The 18064-nt window shown below is 50.5% G+C and overlaps 3 protein-coding genes and 1 non-coding gene across 4 annotated transcripts in view; 2 read left to right on the plus strand and 2 right to left on the minus strand.

The window, feature by feature from the left end:
• The window catches only part of PEX12 (peroxisomal biogenesis factor 12), a 4367-nt gene extending 931 nt beyond the window's left edge, over positions 1 to 3436 (plus strand). The window contains exons 2-3 of the mRNA XM_015880639.2: positions 424 to 968; positions 1411 to 3436. Of these exons, the coding sequence (XP_015736125.1) occupies positions 424 to 968; positions 1411 to 1810 (945 nt within the window). The 3' untranslated portion in view covers positions 1811 to 3436. The remainder of the gene's footprint in view (positions 1 to 423; positions 969 to 1410) is intronic.
• Positions 3239 to 3336, minus strand: LOC116654261. The gene has a single exon (XR_004309356.1). It is a non-coding gene; the product is annotated as a Z30 small nucleolar RNA (small nucleolar RNA).
• Positions 3437 to 4667: 1231 nt separating the features above from the next.
• UNC45B (unc-45 myosin chaperone B) lies at positions 4668 to 13013 on the minus strand. Its single transcript, XM_015880634.2, has 20 exons — positions 12646 to 13013; positions 12350 to 12511; positions 12005 to 12041; positions 11353 to 11528; positions 10906 to 10995; positions 10482 to 10649; positions 10195 to 10363; positions 9860 to 10030; positions 9461 to 9632; positions 8754 to 9054; positions 8527 to 8621; positions 8195 to 8336; positions 7706 to 7846; positions 7179 to 7306; positions 7004 to 7070; positions 6789 to 6902; positions 6572 to 6687; positions 6001 to 6118; positions 5745 to 5900; positions 4668 to 5443 (listed from the first exon to the last, which is right to left on the minus strand). The coding sequence occupies exons 2-20, from the start codon at positions 12509 to 12511 to the stop codon at positions 5177 to 5179; spliced, it is 2790 nt and encodes a 929-aa protein (XP_015736120.1). The 5' UTR covers positions 12646 to 13013; the 3' UTR covers positions 4668 to 5176.
• A 543-nt stretch (positions 13014 to 13556) lies between these two features.
• Positions 13557 to 17562, plus strand: RAD51D (RAD51 paralog D). Its single transcript, XM_015880640.2, has 11 exons — positions 13557 to 13679; positions 13874 to 13974; positions 14098 to 14159; positions 14304 to 14422; positions 15066 to 15147; positions 15247 to 15381; positions 15673 to 15768; positions 15894 to 15984; positions 16233 to 16303; positions 16501 to 16668; positions 17125 to 17562. Exons 2-11 carry the CDS (start codon positions 13893 to 13895, stop codon positions 17200 to 17202), a joined length of 984 nt encoding a protein of 327 aa, XP_015736126.1. The 5' UTR covers positions 13557 to 13679; positions 13874 to 13892; the 3' UTR covers positions 17203 to 17562.
• Positions 17563 to 18064: the final 502 nt, after the last annotated feature.

An 18064-nucleotide genomic window follows, 5' to 3' on the forward strand; every position in this document is an offset into this window, starting at 1 on the left:
CCCAGGGAGGTTGTGGATGCCCCGTCCTTGGAGGTGTTCAAGGCCAGGTTGGACGGGGCCATGGGCAACCTGATCTAGTAAAGGTGTATGTTTGGTGTCCCTGCCAGGCAGGGGGTTGGAACTACATGATCCTTGAGGTCCCTTCCAACCCGGGTCATTCTGTGATGCAGTGACACAGCTGCCCAGGGACTGGGGAGGGTCTCTGTCCCTGTATGTGCTTCAGAACTGTAGAGATGTGGCACTGAGAGACGTGGTCAGTGGGAATAGTGGGTTGGGTTTGGACTTGGAGACCTGAAAGACCTCTTACAACCATAATGATTCTATGATTCTTATAAGCTACCAGAGCAGTTTTGGCACATGCAGCTTGAAGGCATAACTCACAGCACTCCCAGACCCATCCCCGTTGTGTCTCTTTCAATGCAGGTGCTCGCTGAGTCTAATCCTGCCCGGTACGGCCTCCTGTGGCGCAGGTTTGATGAGATCTACGTCCTTCTGGATTTTCTGCTCCAGCAGCACTACCTGGCCAGGTGCAGTGCCTCCTTTTCTGAAAACTTTTATAGCTTAAAGAGAATACCGACAGGAGATGGCAAACAGCAACCTTTGGCCACTGCTGGCCTGCCAAAGAAGCAGCACTGGAAGTCTCTCCTGTTGTTGATTCTCGTTCCTTACCTAAAAGGAAAGCTAGAGAAGCTTGTGTCCAGCCTTAGGGAAGAAGACGAGTACTCCATCCATCCTCCATCATCCTCCTGGAAGCGTTTCTACCGAGCCTTTCTAGCTGCCTATCCCTTTGTAAACATGGCCTGGGAGGGCTGGTTTCTCATCCAGCAATTGTGCTACATCCTCGGGAAGGCTCAGCATCATTCCCCCTTGCTGCGGCTGGCTGGTGTTCGCCTGGTGAGACTGACTGCAGAGGATATCCAGGCCCTGGAGAAGAAACTGGCTGTAGCAGCCTCAAGTCAAACGCACAGGTATGTCAGCACCTGCATTCCAGAGCGTTATTGACCTTCAAGATTAAGTTTCCTTCTCTCAAAACATGCTCCAGAATGAATATAAGTAGTGAAAATATGGAAACAGGTAGTAGGGATTAGCTTCACAGGATTTAGTGGTAATAAAATTGATTGTTTTGGGGTTTTTTTTACGTTATGTAAAATGATGATCCATGAGAGAAATGATTTGTGGTCCCAGGCCCTTCAATCCAAACTCTTTGAATTTAGCACAGGACCTGAAGCTTTGTTAATGTACAAAGATCTGATTAAAACATCCTAGCAGATATTACACGGGACGTGCTGATGTCACAGCTTAGTGTTAAGCTGTACAAAGCAGTACTTTTCTCCCCAACACTTTGTCAGTTTGCAGATGGACTCATGCATAGTACTGATTATTTCTCTGTATCTTCTCTCTCTGATCCAGCATTAAAACACGAATGCAGTCAGCAGTGAGGAAAGCTTTGGGTGGCATCGCCTTCTCGCTGTCCACCGGCCTGTCCGTGTGTGTGTTCTTCCTCCAGTTCCTGGACTGGTGGTACTCCTCTGAAAACCAAGAAACTATCAAATCTCTGACAGCGCTCCCTACTCCCCCACCCCCCGTGCATCTCGACCACGAGGTGGACTCAGCTCTCTTACCCAAACTGAAGACAGTGTGTCCTCTGTGCCACAAAGTCCGAGTCAATGCCACAGCCCTGTCCACGTCTGGCTTTGTGTTTTGCTACCGTTGTGTGTATAATTATGTGAAGACTCACCAGCGCTGCCCGATCACAGGTTACACCACAGAGCTCCAGCACCTGGTCAAACTGTACTCTCCTGAGAGCTGAAAGAGCTGCCCTGTGCTTCAGAGATCTCTGAAGATAGTGGCTGGGTGGTCAGTGTGGTGTTGCACTGCTGGGCAGCTGAACACTGCTCTCTGACTCCCTCAAAAGAAGGGGAGAAAGTAATGATGGAAAAGGGCTCAAGGGTTGAGCTGCATGTGGAGGTCTGCTCCTACTCACCTCTGAACGACGTCCTTAATTCCCACCAACAGTTCTAACCTAAAACCTCTGACTCTTTATAGAAACAAGAGTTGAAATGTAAGCAGGGATAGAAGATGGAGGATAACTTTTCTCCACCAGGGAGAGAAATGAGAAACCAACTTGAAGCAGCAGCTGTGCCAATCGATGAATTGTTAAATAAGTCTCTGATTCTGTTATCTGCTTTTATAAAGCAAAATTCTTTCTTGATTGAGAACCCAAATAAATTTTCAATGATGAATTACATAAACATTACATTTTATCAGCTTTCCCACTGTGTTATTAATGCCGTAAGGTCTAAAGACAGACAAGAAATCTATTTGTAAAGAACCACCAGCTTTATTAAACCAACCTCTGAATGTACATAGAAACCGTGAGGTCTATGGCCATGACCAAAGCATCCTCAGGGCATGATATTAATACAATTACATCAACATTAACAGCAGCACTGGAGCTGCACAATACATCAGTGTCAAGAAATCGACTTTGCAAATCTTTTTTAGAACTCCCAGCAAAGCTAAGCCATGTTCTTAGAAAATTTAGACACTTAAAAAGAAAGAACCAACAACTGAGTTGCCTTCAACACTTCCTCATCGGAAACCACGTGTCTTCTTGTTAGGAGAGAATCACTGTAACTATACTCCTGCATACATACCCCCACTATAGGTTCCTTCTCCACAAGCAGAGAGAAATGAATATAAAGCTGTCACCAAAACCTGGAAGAGAATAAGAAACTGTGTTACAGTGGCCCCATATCTTTTCTTGTACTTGTTTGATTAGCTCAGCCTCTTCTCCTCCCTAAAAGGGCTGCACTTCATCTCTCTGCAGTCCCATGGATTCAGATCAGCACAGCCCACCCTTAATTCTGAACTATGGAATCAGGTGCCTGTGAAAAGTTATTCTGTTTTCAAAAACAGAAATTAAAGCCCCCTCAGCACCTACCAGGTGCTTTGGGTGTTACTGTTCCTGGGTACCTCAACAGGTACATAAGAACACAGGTATCTTTTACAGGGTCTCATGACATCAGATAAGTCTCTCCATTCTCTCACTGTAAGCTCTGCACTAAACCTGGCACTGCAGCAAGATACACAAATCCAAACAGCTATTTGCACAACTCAGCTTTCAAATCAATATTTTTTCTACTGCTAAAAAATAAACTATGATTTTTTTTTCCTCACTATTTCTTTGTATTTCAAGCAGCAGCAGTTGTTTGCTCTGTAAGATTTTAGCCTAAATAAGCTCAGAGAGAAGATTACGTGATCACGCCCTGGTCAGAGCAAAGACAAAACGTCTCAGCAATACCAGTTCAGAGAATTCTTCACTCATCATTGCTTTGGGTAAATCTGCTTCCATTCAATAAGAACTTTGCTCCCAGGCCAGGAATTAAGATAGAAAAGTTCTGGTTCCAGATGCTTGTTTGCTTCTATAAAAGGAGAAAGGAAGAAAAACAAACAAAAACAGAACACCACCATAGTGGAACTGCTAGTTCAAGGCTTGACGTGATGATTGAACACCTAATGAAGGGCTGTGGCTGGTCCATGCAGCACACATTGCATGTGACCAGCAGGGGTGGACCAAGAGTAATGCATATAAGAGCCAGCGAGGGAAAAGAGCTCATTTGGACCTAGACTGCTGTACAAGGAAGAGCACAGAGATCCCCTTCACTAGTTGGGTGAGTTGGTTTTTCTCTGTCTATAACTCTCTGTATATAAGTGTTTCTCCTCTGTATATAACTGGTGCTCTACCTGCTTGTTATTTATATCCACCCCCCTGGCATAGCAGTGCTGCAGAGGTGCTACTTGGTGCCATCAGTGCGGCTGCTTTCACCTCTTCATAGAGCTTCTGTGTTCAGTTGCATGTGTGACAAAGCCAAGTTGGCCGGGTAACACAGGAAAAAACTCCCCATTTTGCCTTCCTAAATGCCACTGATCAACTAACAAGTGCCTCCTCCTGCACACACACATCCCTTTTATTACTGTCCCTTAATTAAAACTGTATCTCATACACAGGAGTAAAACAGAGAGAAGGAGCTGGCTTATGTTACACTCATCCACAGATGCAGCGCTTTCTATCTCCTTAGCAGTGCTTACAGTTACAGGTAAGAGACTAAAGCATGCTTTGCAGGGAAGAAATGATAGAGTTACCACGAGCTGAGCTGCCAGCAAGGCCCAGCACCGGGGGAACAGCCTGCCATAGAACCTACAATAGCCTTCAATGGCCCGCAGACCTGCCTTCATCCGACCCCTGCATATCTTAATCTAAGCCATCCATCTGCGCTGCAGCTCCCATGTCCTCCATGCACTCATCCCTGCCAGCCAGGCCCTGATTCCTTCCTCTGAGTCCCCCGATCTCCTCCCAAGCCCCACAACTCCCCTGCAGCCCTACCCCGCTCCCCTCAGAGGCCAAGCCAAGCCCGAACCGACCCAAACCAAACCAAACCGAACCGAACCGAACCGCTCACCCACGCTCCATGCTCCCAACAGGAACTCCCCGCCTTGTCCCGCCCCCCGACCGGCTCAATAGCAACACGCGGTTCTACTCACTGACGCAGGAGCTCGCCAATAGGAAGGCGAGTCTGTGCTGCAGCCTAAAGTAAGGCTCTCTTATATGTGTTACGCATGGCCCGAGACCATCTTTTTGCTTGATTAAAGCAAAGCAGCAGAGATTCTACGTGGTGCATTTATTAAGAGCTCATCCCGCACCCTCTCACACTGGCACATTGCTTTAAAATTTGCACATTGCCATTTAAAAACATCCAAAATGAACAACAACAAATAAAAGCACACCATTTATTTTCTGACCATGGGATGGGAAGCAATTAAACCTGGTGCTGTCGTTGAACCAGGAGCTGTGAGTGCTTGCAGAACTGATCTCATTTCAGCTGATTTTCCGTTCTGCAGCCCATAGAACATCCCCTAAAAGACCAATTCTTTGTACGGCTGAAACTTCAAGCACTGTCAGCTGAATGGGGGCAATGAATGGGTTTGCACCCAAAGCTCAGATGGGCCCTTCCTAAACTTCTGATGCAAACACCCCCTTTTCCAAACACCAAAGCTCTTCAAACTCTATTCCTTGCCATGGCAATGGGGTTGAGTTTTCTTCGTGGCTCTGTCCTTCACATTTCTCAGTAGGATTTTTTCCTCACCCAGCCCTTTTTTGGTACTTTCCATTTCCTCATGCTCGAGAGAGAGGTTTGATCAGCCCGTAATCCATGCACTTTGTGAGACAATCACGTGCTGCATTAATGACGTGCTGCTTCTTGGGGTCATCTTCTTGCTTGCCAACGAATGTCAGGATCTCCAGGAGCTCTGACTCCACCAGTTTCTGTGCCAGCTCTTTGCTGGCACTGATTAAATTGAAAGCGATGACCAGTCCACGATGCTGCACTTCCATGTTATCATGCAAGCAGAGCCTCTGCAGGATTTCAAGCCACTGGGTGGTCTTTAAGGAGGGGAAACATTGTTAGTATTGGTCTGAAGATTACCTCAACCAAGTTTTAAGGGTGTAACATTGCATTCCTAACCTTGTTTGACAACATATATGCTGGGCTTCACTTGAAGAATACAATAGTGGTTTCATCTCTAAGATGAAGCCTTAGGAGTTGACTTCAGAAAGGTTGCTTTACTTTCTCTGGGAGCAAGCATGCTAAGTTCCTCACTGGACAACTGCTGCACTACCTATTCCTTAAGAGAAGCATTTAAGGCTGTGCCTACACTGATGGTAGTTAGACTTATGGTCTTACCACTTCAGTCATCTTTGAGCAGAGTTTCTTTTGTGCCGCTGTAAGCATGGCCAGGGCTCCTGCTGCTGCTTTCTGGACCTTCTCATCATCCTCACTGCACAGTAACACCACCAGCTTCAGCCGGTCGTTTCCATCAGCCACAAACCGCTCTTGAACCTGAAAAAAAAGCCACAGAATCCAGAGACAATGCAGTGTGAATGCATCATCACGGTGGCCCAGGTGCTGCTGCATGCAACCAGGCCTGAGATGCTGTTACCTCCTTGCTGACCACCAGGTTGCACATGCATTCTGTGGCTGCCTGTCGGAGTTGGTCGTGGTTCTCAAACATATAGTTTTCAATGTCTGGCAATGCTCCTTCTTTGACTATTTTCATCCTGTGTTGAAAAGGAATCAAAACACATGAGATGTGATAATCATAGAATGGTTTGAGTTCAAAGGGACCCCCAGAGGCCATCTGGTCCCACTGCCTGCAGTGCACAGGGACACCCACAGCTCCATCAGTGCTCACAGCCCTCCGGTCTGACCCTGGGGGCCTGCAGGGACTGCCATCATCCCTACTCTCAGCAGCCCATGTGGTGCCTCACCACCCTCACTGCAAACAACTTCTTCATTACATCCAACCTAAATCTGCCTCTTTCCAGAGGAAAAACACTTCATAGTGGCTATTTTATGAATCTTTTTGTTTAGAGACCTTTATAGCTGTGCCAAAGGCAGCTCAAATTAACCACTCTTCCCAGTCCTATGAGAAAAGCATTGAGGTAAAACTCACGTTCGCTCCTGACAAAGCAGCTGGACAAAGAAGAGGCCCAAAAAGCAGCTGCACTCACCTTAGTTTATCACTTCTTCCTGAGAAATTAGTGAGCCCCAGGAGAGCCTCATAGTTCTGGAGGCCATCTCTCTCAGTGTTCAGCAAGCTGATGAGTGGCCTCACCACTTCGTACACCTGAGAACAAGAGGTGTTATTGCTTTTCCAGCTTTCTTGGCAATTTTCATTTGAAAAACAAAACAAGTGGTTTCTCACTTTTATTTTATTTTAAAACTTACCCTCTCTCCTGGGAACGCCATGTCTGGATTGGAGATAGCAGCAATTTTTGCCAGAGCGTGAGAAGCTTTTATCTTGCCAACGTCTGTGCCTTCCACAGCCAGAGGAATCAGGGCCTAACACACAGGAAAGCATTAAATGCCACCTCCCCTCTCTACAGGATCCCAACAGACATTTAATGCCCATCAGGCTGGGCTGCAGGTAGAAGAGGAATCACCTTTCCACCACCTTGAGCGACAATGGTCCCACGGTCCTTGGGGTCATCACATAACGCAAGGAACACCCTGCAAAAACACAGCATCACTCGCTGGAACAGCAATAACCCACCTCCCTCATGGGACGGGACAAAGGTTCTGCAATTAACTCTATCCCAGGCAAAACCCAGCAGGCACCTGGCGATGAGCTCCTTGCTCTGGTCTGTCAGTATGGCACTGTCAGCTTTCACCATGCAGGCCAAGGCTGAGACGACGCCGGCTTTCAGCAGCCGCTTCACTCGCTTCACAACAAAATCCTTCTTGTCCTGCAGAGGGGAAGGACATGGCAAAGGGATTAGCCCCTAGCAGCTGCCATCCTGCTTGGCTACCGTCAAGTCTTATTGGGGAGCAAAGCAATCTCAGCTTCATAGGCTGGGAACTAGGAGACCTGGTGGCTGTGACAATGAATACACCAAAGAATAAATCACAGAATGGGCTGGGAAGCCCTCAATATCACGTAGTTCCATGCCCCCATGTGCTCGTTGCCCCCTGTCAGCTCAGCTGCCCATGGCCCCATCCAGCTTGGCTTTGCGCATCTCCTGGGATGGGGCATCCATAGCTCTTTGGGCAGCCTGTTCATTGCATCACCCCCCTCTGAGGAAAGAGCTTCCACCTAACATCTAAAATCTTCAGTCCTGAGCACCTCCTGACCACACAGACCCTACCTTGGGATGCTCCTCAGGCACGTGCTGCTTGGAGAATTTGGCCAGTTGCACCAGCTCTGGGACCAGCTCCTTCGTATCGTAGCTGTTGGTGCAGTTCACCAGCGCAGAAGCCACAGAATACAGGATAGTCTTGTCACTTGTCTGCACAGACAAAAAAAGTCCTTGTTGAAGTGCTCATTGGTTTATCTCCAGGTCAGGGAAAAACTGTAGTTTATGGTCAAATAGTCCCATCAGATGCTGTCAGAACCTTGAAGCCTTTGCTTTTCATGTGGTAACACCTACTACAGTTACTGACAGTAAAGAGCAAACTTCTGCTCGTATCTGTTGATAACAAGTTTGGGATATCTCAGCATCACATGCAAAACCGAACAGCTTCTAAACTAAAGGTGAGGGTTTGGGGTCAGAACTGCTCCTGCTTAGGGAGACAATGTTATTCTGGAGAGCCTGATGCTACAAGAGGGATGAGAGAACAGTGTAAGGGGGTTTGACCTTGGCTAACTCAAACATGGCTTGCAGGGCTTGCTCATCTTCCACAAAGTCATCTTTCACATCTGCATCAAGGGTCAGATATGCCAGTCCTTCCACAGCCCATTTCCTGGTACGGGCATCTATGCTGGTGTTGCACAACCACCTGGAAGAGAGATATCTACATTTATCTCAGGAGCCAGGACTGATTTCTTTGGAAAGAGAGGAAGGAAGACCATGTGTGCTAAGAACATTTCAGGCTTGAGCCTGCACTTGGATTCTACTACAACTCCCAGTAGGTCCCTAAGGACAAGAAATTCTCTTTCAATAGGACATGAGGGAAAGGTACGACTCACTTTCGGCACTGCTTGGCAAGCTTCTCTGTGGAGCCCTCAGCAAACTGCCGCAGCCCATAATCTGTCCCTCCTGCTGAGCCCAGCTTGCAGAGACCCTGAGGAGGAATCAAATAAGTCATTAAGCCTCCAATGTTGCTGCCCAAATTCAGCCTAATCCCATATCTGAAGTCAAGTCTAAGAGGAAGCATCCAGGGTTAAGGAGGTGACAAAGGGGCTGGTATCCTTACCACTAGGGCTCGGATTTTGATCTTCTCATTCTTGGTCTTCTTGTAGATGTCCTTCAGGAGTGTTATTCCATTAGAGATGATGAAGGTGGCCCGGCTCAGCTTGGTGGAAGCGTGGATGAGGGCTTCCACAGCCACCAGCTGGTCAATCTCCCTCTCGGACCCACACAGGGCAACCATCATCTCCATCACCCCCTTCATGCTAAGTAGCTTGTTGCCCAAGTCAAAGGGCCCTTGCAGAACTCCAGACACCATCTGGATGGCGTGGAGCGTCTTGTCCATGTTCTGTGGGTCGATTTTGCTCCTGCATTGGACAGATAGAGTCAACATACAGTGGTTACTCACCATTCTCATTCCTTTGAGGATCTCTCTGTGGGGTAGGAATGTACTGAGCAGTTTTGTTTGGCTTGATTTTTGGGCAATGTGAAGCCCAGAGGTGGACTTAATGATCCTTGTGGATCCCTTCCTGCTTGGGATATTTCTCTGCTGAGCTGAGCACCATTGGCAAAATATATAGATATTAGGGACAAAGCCGAGCACAAATTCATGCAAAGATTGCAATCCACCTGGAAGGAGCACATGAGGTTCCATGCTCAAAGATCCTGCAGGATATCAGGCAAATCAAGCAAATCTCAGGCAAAGGCCTCAGTTTGGCATCTAAGAAAGCCCCACTGCTTTCCTTAGCCCTGCAATGAGCCCACCCCGCTCACTTGATGTACTCCTCGCAGATCTCACGGTAGTTGTCACGCTCAGGGTCGCAGCGCAGGTCATCATAGAGCTTATTGAGGAGGATGGAGGCAGTCAGCTGGGTGTTCTCTGTCAGCGGCAGACAGCCAGGCATCTCAGGAATCTGGCCCACCACTTTCAGTATCTTTTTTAAGCCTGGAAACAATGAAGTGATACGGCTGCTAGAGGAGAGCGAGCCTGCCCAAAACTCAGGATGCTGTTTGCTGGCTTCTTGCAATGAAACAGGCAGCTCAGTGGCGTATTACTTTATAGCTTAATCACATCATCTTTAGACAAATTATCAAGAAGAAGAACATTCTGCTCACGGGTTTGTGGCATTGAGCACCTCCCAGGCTAGAGCAGGGATGAAAGGAAGGACTCACCATTATCGATGACAAAAATGGTCCTGCTGTTGTCATGCTCCTTCAGGTCCTTCCTTGGTATGTTCTTGTTGAGGAGGTTGAGAGCTCGGTCTCGTCCCTGCCCGGATACATTCTTACTGACCAACATATCCAGCAAACGCATCGTGATCATCTTCAAGTCTTTTTTAGTATCTATACAGAAGCAAGGCAGCAGCAGCCAGTTAGGAGAAGTTTTCTCTCAAAGCTGGTGAACTCAGTGAATAACCATTCAAAGCCATCACATGGCTGCAACATTGGTATTGGAGTTAGAGCAGCAGCTCCCTTGCTTCTACAACAAGACCGAGGGCTACCATTACCTAGCACCAGAGCCTCCTCCTTGCCATGGTGCTCCTCCTTGCCCTGCCCCAGCAAGCAGTCAGTGATGGTCTGCAGGAGGTTGCAGACAGCCAGCGAGATCTCCTCGTTGTCCACCGACATCCACATGCAGATGTTGTCGATGCCCAGGTAATGGAGGATGGCAGTGGCCTGGCCCCAAAAGGACAGAGCAGAGCTGTTAGCAAAGAGCATGAGTGCACTGTGAACAGGTATGATTTTCCACTCTCCAGGTGCAAGACAACAGCAGTTAACAACCCAAGCTGCTCACCCGAGCTTTATGTCCTGTGCACATGCCTGAAAGTGTCCTCACGGCTGCCAGGACCAGCTCAGCATTTTTGGTTTCTATCAGCTGCAGCAGCAAACTGACCCCGTTGTTCTGGAAAATCCTCTCAGCACCCGCTTCCTCCCGGCCCAGGACTATGAGGTTGTTGGCAGCCTGGGAGGGAGAGAGGGGAGAGGTCAGCAGCACAGCCTCCAGAACACCTTTGGGATATGTTTGGGGTCACCAGCCATCATCCCAGGTATCTCCTCCAGGTGCACCTGGGGGTCACATTTGATTCTCCCTATTAAAAGAATGGGTCTGAACCTAGAGGGAAACACAGGGAAGGTGGCAGAGATGGACAGATTGGATCCCAGTTTGGGTACTTTGGGGCCCACCTTCCCTGAGCACAGGAGTGATGCCAGATTCTCACCTTCTCTCGCTTCTCTTTCTCACTGTTTTCATCCAGCAGGATTTCAAACATCTTCTGCACCCGCATGTCCGTGGAGAACTGAATGCGCAGCTGTGCCAACACAGAGTGTGAGCAGCATCAGAAAAACAAGAAGCAATTTTCCTTTAGCACTTCAAGACAACCACAGTCCCCAAAGGGCAGACAACAAGCTGGATAACAACATGGACATCACTTCCCAGAAAGCAGGTCTGATTGCCCAGCTCACCCCAATGGAATCATGACTTAGTAAGGTTGGAAAAGACCATTAAGATCATCTAGTCAAACCCCAACCCATTCCCACTATGTCTATGAAGTTATGGAATCATTAAGGTTAGAAAAGACCTCTAAGATATCCAAATCCAACCTCACCCCATCCCTCAGAGCCACATCTCCAGGTCCATGAGCCTGGTACTGCTCCTCAGCATTTACCTTCTCCTGGATGTCAGCCCCCAGGCGCCTCAGGGTCTCCTGGAAGTTCTTGTTGCGGGGCTCCATGGTAGCACATTTCTGAGCATCTTTGAATGCTTGGTCCAATTTTCCCAGTTTTTCCAGAGCTTGGCTGCGCCGGTACAAAGCTTTGATATCCGAGGAATTGATATCAATAGCTGGGAAAGGGGATCCAAATGTCAGGACATCAAGGTTTGCTTCCTGAAAACCCCCCATGTAAACTGTCATCTGCTTCAGGTTGGATATTAGGAACAAATCCTTCTTATAAAGAGAGGTGATGCAATGTCACAGGCTGCCCAGGCAGTGGTGGAGTCACCATCCCTGGAGCTGTTCCAGAAAAGAGTCAATATCTCACTGAGGGGCATGGTCTGGGTTGATCACAGCCAAGGGTGGATGGTTGGACTGGGTGATCTTAGTGGTCTTATCAGCTTTGATCCGATAATATCCAGTGACTACATTTCTTGGAGGCACAGGTATTGTTATCTCAGAGCAAACTGGTACCAAACCAGCACTCCTTTCATACCTTCTCCAGCACTTGTGTGTTAGGGGACACCAAACCATGGGACAGCAGTGCCCCAAAAGCAGATATGAGGGTGGGCTGGAGCAGATGAACACAAACACAGCCCCTCCTTACCTCTAGATGCATCCGAGGCTGCCTTGGCATATTCCTCCTGCAAAACCAAGGGAGCAAAGCAATTCATCAGCAGTGGGACAGTGGAGCAAGACCCCATTGCTGGTGCAACTCAAGTTTTGTTCCCATTAATAGGGCACCCTGGTGAAAGCTGTAGAAGCCTATGGAGGGCAAGAAAGGAGCTTTGGGTACCATCTCATTGGTAAAGGAAGGAAACAAGGAGAAGTCTGGTATGGGTCAGACAACAGGCAGCAATGGAAAAGCCTGCAGCTCTTTGGGGTTGGGACCACTGCTGAGCCAAACCAGCATGCTCAGCCCTATGGGGACAGAACCCAGAGCTCTCCTCACCTTTTTCAGGTAGCACGCAGCCCGGTTGCGGTACAGCACAGCCTGCAGTGCCCTGTCCTTGTTGAGCTTCATGGCCTGTGTGTAGCTCTGAGCTGCTCTCTCATAGTCGCTGGCTTGAAAATATTTGTTGCCTTCCTCCTTCAGCTGGATGGGATCCTCCATCTGGGGAGCAGAGGGGAGAAAAAAAACAACAACACACATTTTAGGCTGCTGGGGAGTTTTAAGGAAAAACATGAAATTTGTGCCCCTTCTGTTTTGGTCTGCCTGCCGAATAACCCTGAACAAAAGCACCTTACCAGGTTGAAGTGCTCAGCCAAACTGCTCCTCAAGGCTGTGGCTTCTCAGCTGTAAACCCACACAGCTACAGATCCGTAGTGACCAATGAATAGAGGTAAAATAACAGAAAAGAGCTCAGAGAGTCCAGACGGCTCAGGGAAGAGCTCACCTCCCACTCCAAGTTTGGGCAAGAGCTGGCAGCTCCTGCTGCGTGTCACTGTCACCTGTCAGCACTGCCTGTACCCTGTGCTATATGGGGCTGGGGGCCACCGCCACCCAGTGTGGGGGGAGACACTGTGTAAAGGCACACAGCTCTGGGCACAAAGAGGGGATGCTGCTCTCCCACTCACTGCATGGATCGCTGTTATCCATGACCTGCAGAGCTGCATGGGGAATGGAGTGGGAATGGGAGGGCTGTGTGCCATACACAAATCAGTTCACATGGTTGACCCCCGTCCTAGTGCTCAGAGCCTTGTCCCTTTCTATTTAGGGAGGCATGAGACAGCTGCACAGGGACAAGTGGCTCTGTCTGACAGCTGCCAGCACCTTCCAGAACAGCCGTGGAGGGAAAGCACCAGAACCTCCTTTCCTGCATTGCTTCAGCTTAGGTTTAGTGGGTTGTTAGAGTTAGAGTAGTGTGGTCAGGTTGTGGTTGGACTATATGACCTTGAAGGTCTTTCCCACCCTGAGCTATGCTATAGATCTGTGATTACTGAAGAACATCTACTGTACCGTACAGTACCCTATCCCATCCTACACCTTTAATTCCAACATTTATAGACGCTGGAGCATTGCTGACAACTGCACTGATGGCCATTTAGACCAGGCTGGTGCATAGCATCCCCTACAGACACAGACCAGCTCCCAGCTGTGATTTCCTTCCTATCCAGAAGCAGTGTCACGTTTTTTGGAGGCATCCTTAGGGGTGAGCAGACCGCTAGGGGGGGTGCGGAGCCCGGCAGCCCTTCCGCAGCCCGCAGGAAGCAGGAAGGGGGTTGCTATGGGATGAGGTTCGGTACCGGTGGCACTTTGGGGACCCTTCGGCCACCCGTAGGTGCGGGATACGCGTGGGGCTGCTGGGGAGGGCTCGCTCCGTGGGCACAGTGATGGTTACGTGTGTGCTTTGGGTGGCACTAAAGGCATGGTTGGATGGGGGTGCTGCGGGATGTATGTCCCCACGGTACACCGTGGTACCCCGTGGGTGCCCATCCCATCTCCCAACAGGTCTCTCTGCTTCCATCCCTGCAGCTCCCTGTCCCACGGTGCCATGGTGGTCCTGCGGGCCGGGCTGTGCCCTGGTCTCACTGAAGAGATGATCCAAGTTCTCAAGGCAAACAACATCAGGACGGGTAACTTGGTGGGGGATGTTGGCTCCTGCCCCTTTGGGGTATCACTGCACATTCCAGCCGTGTATTCCCCATCTGCTGTGCTTGTGGTCAGCATCCAGCTTCTTGTTTCTGTGTCATTCATAGTGGTGGACTTTGTGTCATCGGACCTAGAGGACGTTGCCCAGAACTGTTCCCTGTCTTACAAGGTACTGGGTTATCCCTGAATCCTCCCTAAACCGGGCACTCACAGCTGCTCAGCTCCCTGCTTGGATGGGCTTTGCTGGGGGCCCTTCTGCAGGGCACATTGGTGGCCGTGGGTTTTCTTAGTCCCTCTATAAACTGTCCAACAGGCGCTGGTGGCTGTGCGCAGGGTGCTGCTGGCCCAGTTCTCAGCTTTCCCCACCAACGGAGCAGATCTCTACGAGGAGCTCAAGAGCTCCACTGCCATCCTGCCGACCGGCAACCCCAGGTGGGTGCCCAGTGAGCTGTAACATGGTGATGCTCCCAGTGCACTCAGCGTTGTCCCATTTGTCTCCAGCTCTTGTCACCAACCCCAGCCTGGCTGTGCCCATTGAGAGCAGAGGTGACTTTTCATGTCATGTGGCTGTAAAGTCAGCTGGTCTCTGTCCCTTGAGGGGTGACACCGCTGTTGTTGTCCTTGCAAGAGCCTGCACATGTCTTAGAACTGACTGTATGTCTCAGTTCTAGACTAGAGAATGTGCTGCCCTCAGTCTTTCCCTTGTAAAGAAGATTATGGATCTGGGAAGGTTTGGAGTGATGAGTTCCCAAGGCTGGGCAAGGAGATCAGTTGCCCTTTGTTGCCCAGGCTTATTTCTCTTCCCTCAGTCTCCTTGTTGGCTTGTTACAGTGGGGTTGCAGAGAAACCCCAGATATTCAAACCTGGCTCCCGGGCTCTTTCCCATCTCAGCATAGTGCTCTTATACTGCAGAGCTGCTGCAGCCCATGGTGTAGAGAGAGTTAGGGTAGGAGGGTGGGAGCAGAGCCCAAGGCTTCTGCCTTTGGGAAGTGGATGGTAAGGGCTGGTATGTGGGAGCACTGTCCCCTTTCCATGCGATGCACATTGAGCATCCTGCCTTGTGCTCACCCAACAGCTTGGACCAGCTGCTGGATGCAGGGCTGTACACCGGGGAGGTGACGGAGCTGGCAGGAGCACCAGGCAGTGGGAAGACACAGGTGAGTGGAGCAGGGGGTGACCTGGCCTGGGGCTGGGGACACCAAGGGCTCTTACTGTGCCACGAGTGGGCAGCTGATGCCTGATCCATGCTGCTCCAGGTGTGCCTCAGCATCACGGCCAGCGTGTCCCTTGGCCTCAGGCAGCACGTCTTCTTCCTTGACTCCACGGGGGGGTTCACTGCCTCCCGCCTCTACCAGATGCTCCAGGCCCGGGTGGAGGACAAGGAAGAGCAGGTGAGTTCTGTGTTTTTCCTGCTCGTGTGGGCATCAGCCCACCTATGTCCTCATGGGCTGTGCTGGGTCCATTCCTACTGAGACTGGGTGCTAATGAGAATGGGGGAGTCTGGTGTGGTCCCTCACCCACTGATCCTGTGCTGCTGCCACAGCTGGGGGACAGTGGTGTTCATGGGGTGGGGGTAGATGCAGGAGAAATGAAGGTCCCTGGCTCCATAGTGTGGGCAGGAGGGATGTGGGCGTGCAGTGCATGCAGTGCACATCACAGGGTGACACTGCTCTGTGTCACAGCTTGAGGCCCTGCAGCGGGTGCAGGTGGTCCGTGTGTTCGACATCTACGAGATGCTGCGTGCCCTGCATGAGGTGCGGGACTGCCTATCCCAGCAGGTAAGGCCTCCAAGTCCTTCTCCTTGATGAGCATCACCCCATCCCAGGGATATCCAAACCTCAGTGCAGCTTTAACACCTCCAAAAAACATTGCTCATTATTGCATGGTTGATTTTGTTCTGCAGGTGGAGAGCTCGGCTGGGCCGCTCAAGGCAGTGCTCATTGATTCAGTGTCAGCCGTGCTGTCCCCGCTGCCGGGCGGCCGGCAGTCGGAGGGTGAGCCCTGAGCTGCTCTGTGGGGTGGGGGGTTGATGGCAATGTGGTGGAATTGGTGTGAAGGTGCTTATGAGCACCGTATCTAAGGCTCACACAAGTCCAGCGTCACCAATGGGTTGGTGGGGGTGGGTCAATGGTTGGACTTCATATTCTTAGAGGTGTGCTGACATGAGTGATTCTGTGTTTGTACCTCTGGGGGCTGCTCCCTCTGTTTGTGTTGAGCCCCCCAATGCCTGCTCTGCCTCCAGGCTTGGCCATCATGATGCAGCTTGCACGGGAGCTGAAGACGTTGGCCAAGGAGTTCAGCGTGGCAGTGGTGGTGAGTGCTGCTGTCTGTGGGCCTTCCTGACGTGGTTTAGGGGCCCCTGGTGCAGCTGCGTGGGCTGATTAGTTGGAGGGGATGGCATGGTGACACTGAGGAGAAGGAAGAGCCTCACCAAGTGACACCTCAGCCGTCATCTCCTGGTGACTTTGGGTGTTTCACTGAATTTCACAGCCTGTTTGTGTGCGTGGCAGGTGACCAACCAGGTGACAAGGGACAGCAGCACCGGAGCTCTCAAGTCAGCCCTCGGCCGCTCCTGGAGCTTCGTGCCCAGCACCCGTGTGCTGCTGCAGGGCAGAGCAGTGCCGTGGGAGGAGGGCACCGCTCCGCACACTGCGTGCTTGGCCAAGTCACCACGCCAGGTGGGTTCTGGTTATGGAGAAGGGAGGTGTGGGTGTGGAGCAGTGGGATGCAGAGTCAGCCCCCCCCCCAGGGGGACACACTGCAATGGGAGAGGGGCAGATGTGAGCTATGGAGATGGCTGCCAGCACCCTGAGCCCTCCAGTTTATTCTGTTAAGTGAGAGGCGCTGCTTGTAACCCAGGTCAGGGCGTCCCCATGTCCATCTCATTGTCAGGGTGCTCAGACACCTGCGGAGATGTGAACCTGTGCTGAGTAATGGCAATGATGGTGCACCTGGGGACATCTCAGAGCAAAGCGTGCTTTCAATGCTAAATCACATGCGTTCAGCAGACCCACATAAAATGAGGGCATTGGCAGAAAGAAGTCCTCAAGGAGATGAAGCTGGGGGCTGTGGCTTGGGGCAGGTGCAGCTCATGCAGGCTTAGTGGAATTGAGCTCTTCTGTTTCCTGCTGCAGCCAACGGGGATGCAGGTGCAGCTGGATTTTGGCAGTGATGATGTGCAGGAACAGAGGCCAGTGACACCCACACCATGACACTGATGGGGATGGAAAAACAAATGTCAAGGTCTCGGAGAGCTGCAAAGAAAGCATCAGACGCTGAGCACAGGCTGCCTCTGGGTCCCACAGCACAGAACAGCTCCTGTTCTTCTGCCTGGGTAGCAAACATGCATGGGGTTCCCTGGAGAGCTCTCTCGGCACGTGTGTGGTTGGCATGGGGCAGGCAGGTCCCCTCCTCTGCCACCAGTGGGGCTGTCTCATCCTTGACACTGGCTTGGAATCATATCCTTGCAGTGGATTTGCAATGGTTTTGTTCCCACCTCATAATTGCTGCCTTGGGCAGCCCATGGTGTTCTTGGTTGAGAAATAAAGATGTTGCACACTGTTACAGTCCAAGGCTGCGATTCAATGAGTGGCAACTTTTGCTTGGCTTCAGATTTCTCAGCATAGGAAGGATGAGTTAGTGAGCAGGGATACAACAGGCACTGGATGCGACCCCACCACTTTGACAGCCCTGCAGCATTTTAAAGCACCGCTGTGCTGCATGAAGAGTAAAATGCATTTTTGAGTTGTGTTTTTGTGCTTCTCTGGGATTTCCAGGCCTGGGGCTGGTTGTGTTGAGGCACTTTTCCTGTCTGCAGGAACTCACGGGGTGATCCCTATGAGCAGGAGGGCTGTGCAGTGCTATGGTTTTGTCTGCAGCATCTGCTTGCAGTCTGGGGTTTGGTGCTGCAGTCCTGGATTCCATGTGCTGCTGCTGTGGGTGCTGGGTGCTATTTGGGTACAACGATGGCTTCAGGTGACAGCACTGTTACCTGCGCCGGCAAAATCTCAGCTTCTCATTCAAGCTGCTTTGCCCTAAATTTGCATAGTTAAAGTAGGTCAGAAGAAGTTTCTG

Source organism: Coturnix japonica, chromosome 19 (assembly GCF_001577835.2).
Source record: "Coturnix japonica isolate 7356 chromosome 19, Coturnix japonica 2.1, whole genome shotgun sequence".
Taxonomy (NCBI): domain Eukaryota; kingdom Metazoa; phylum Chordata; class Aves; order Galliformes; family Phasianidae; genus Coturnix; species Coturnix japonica.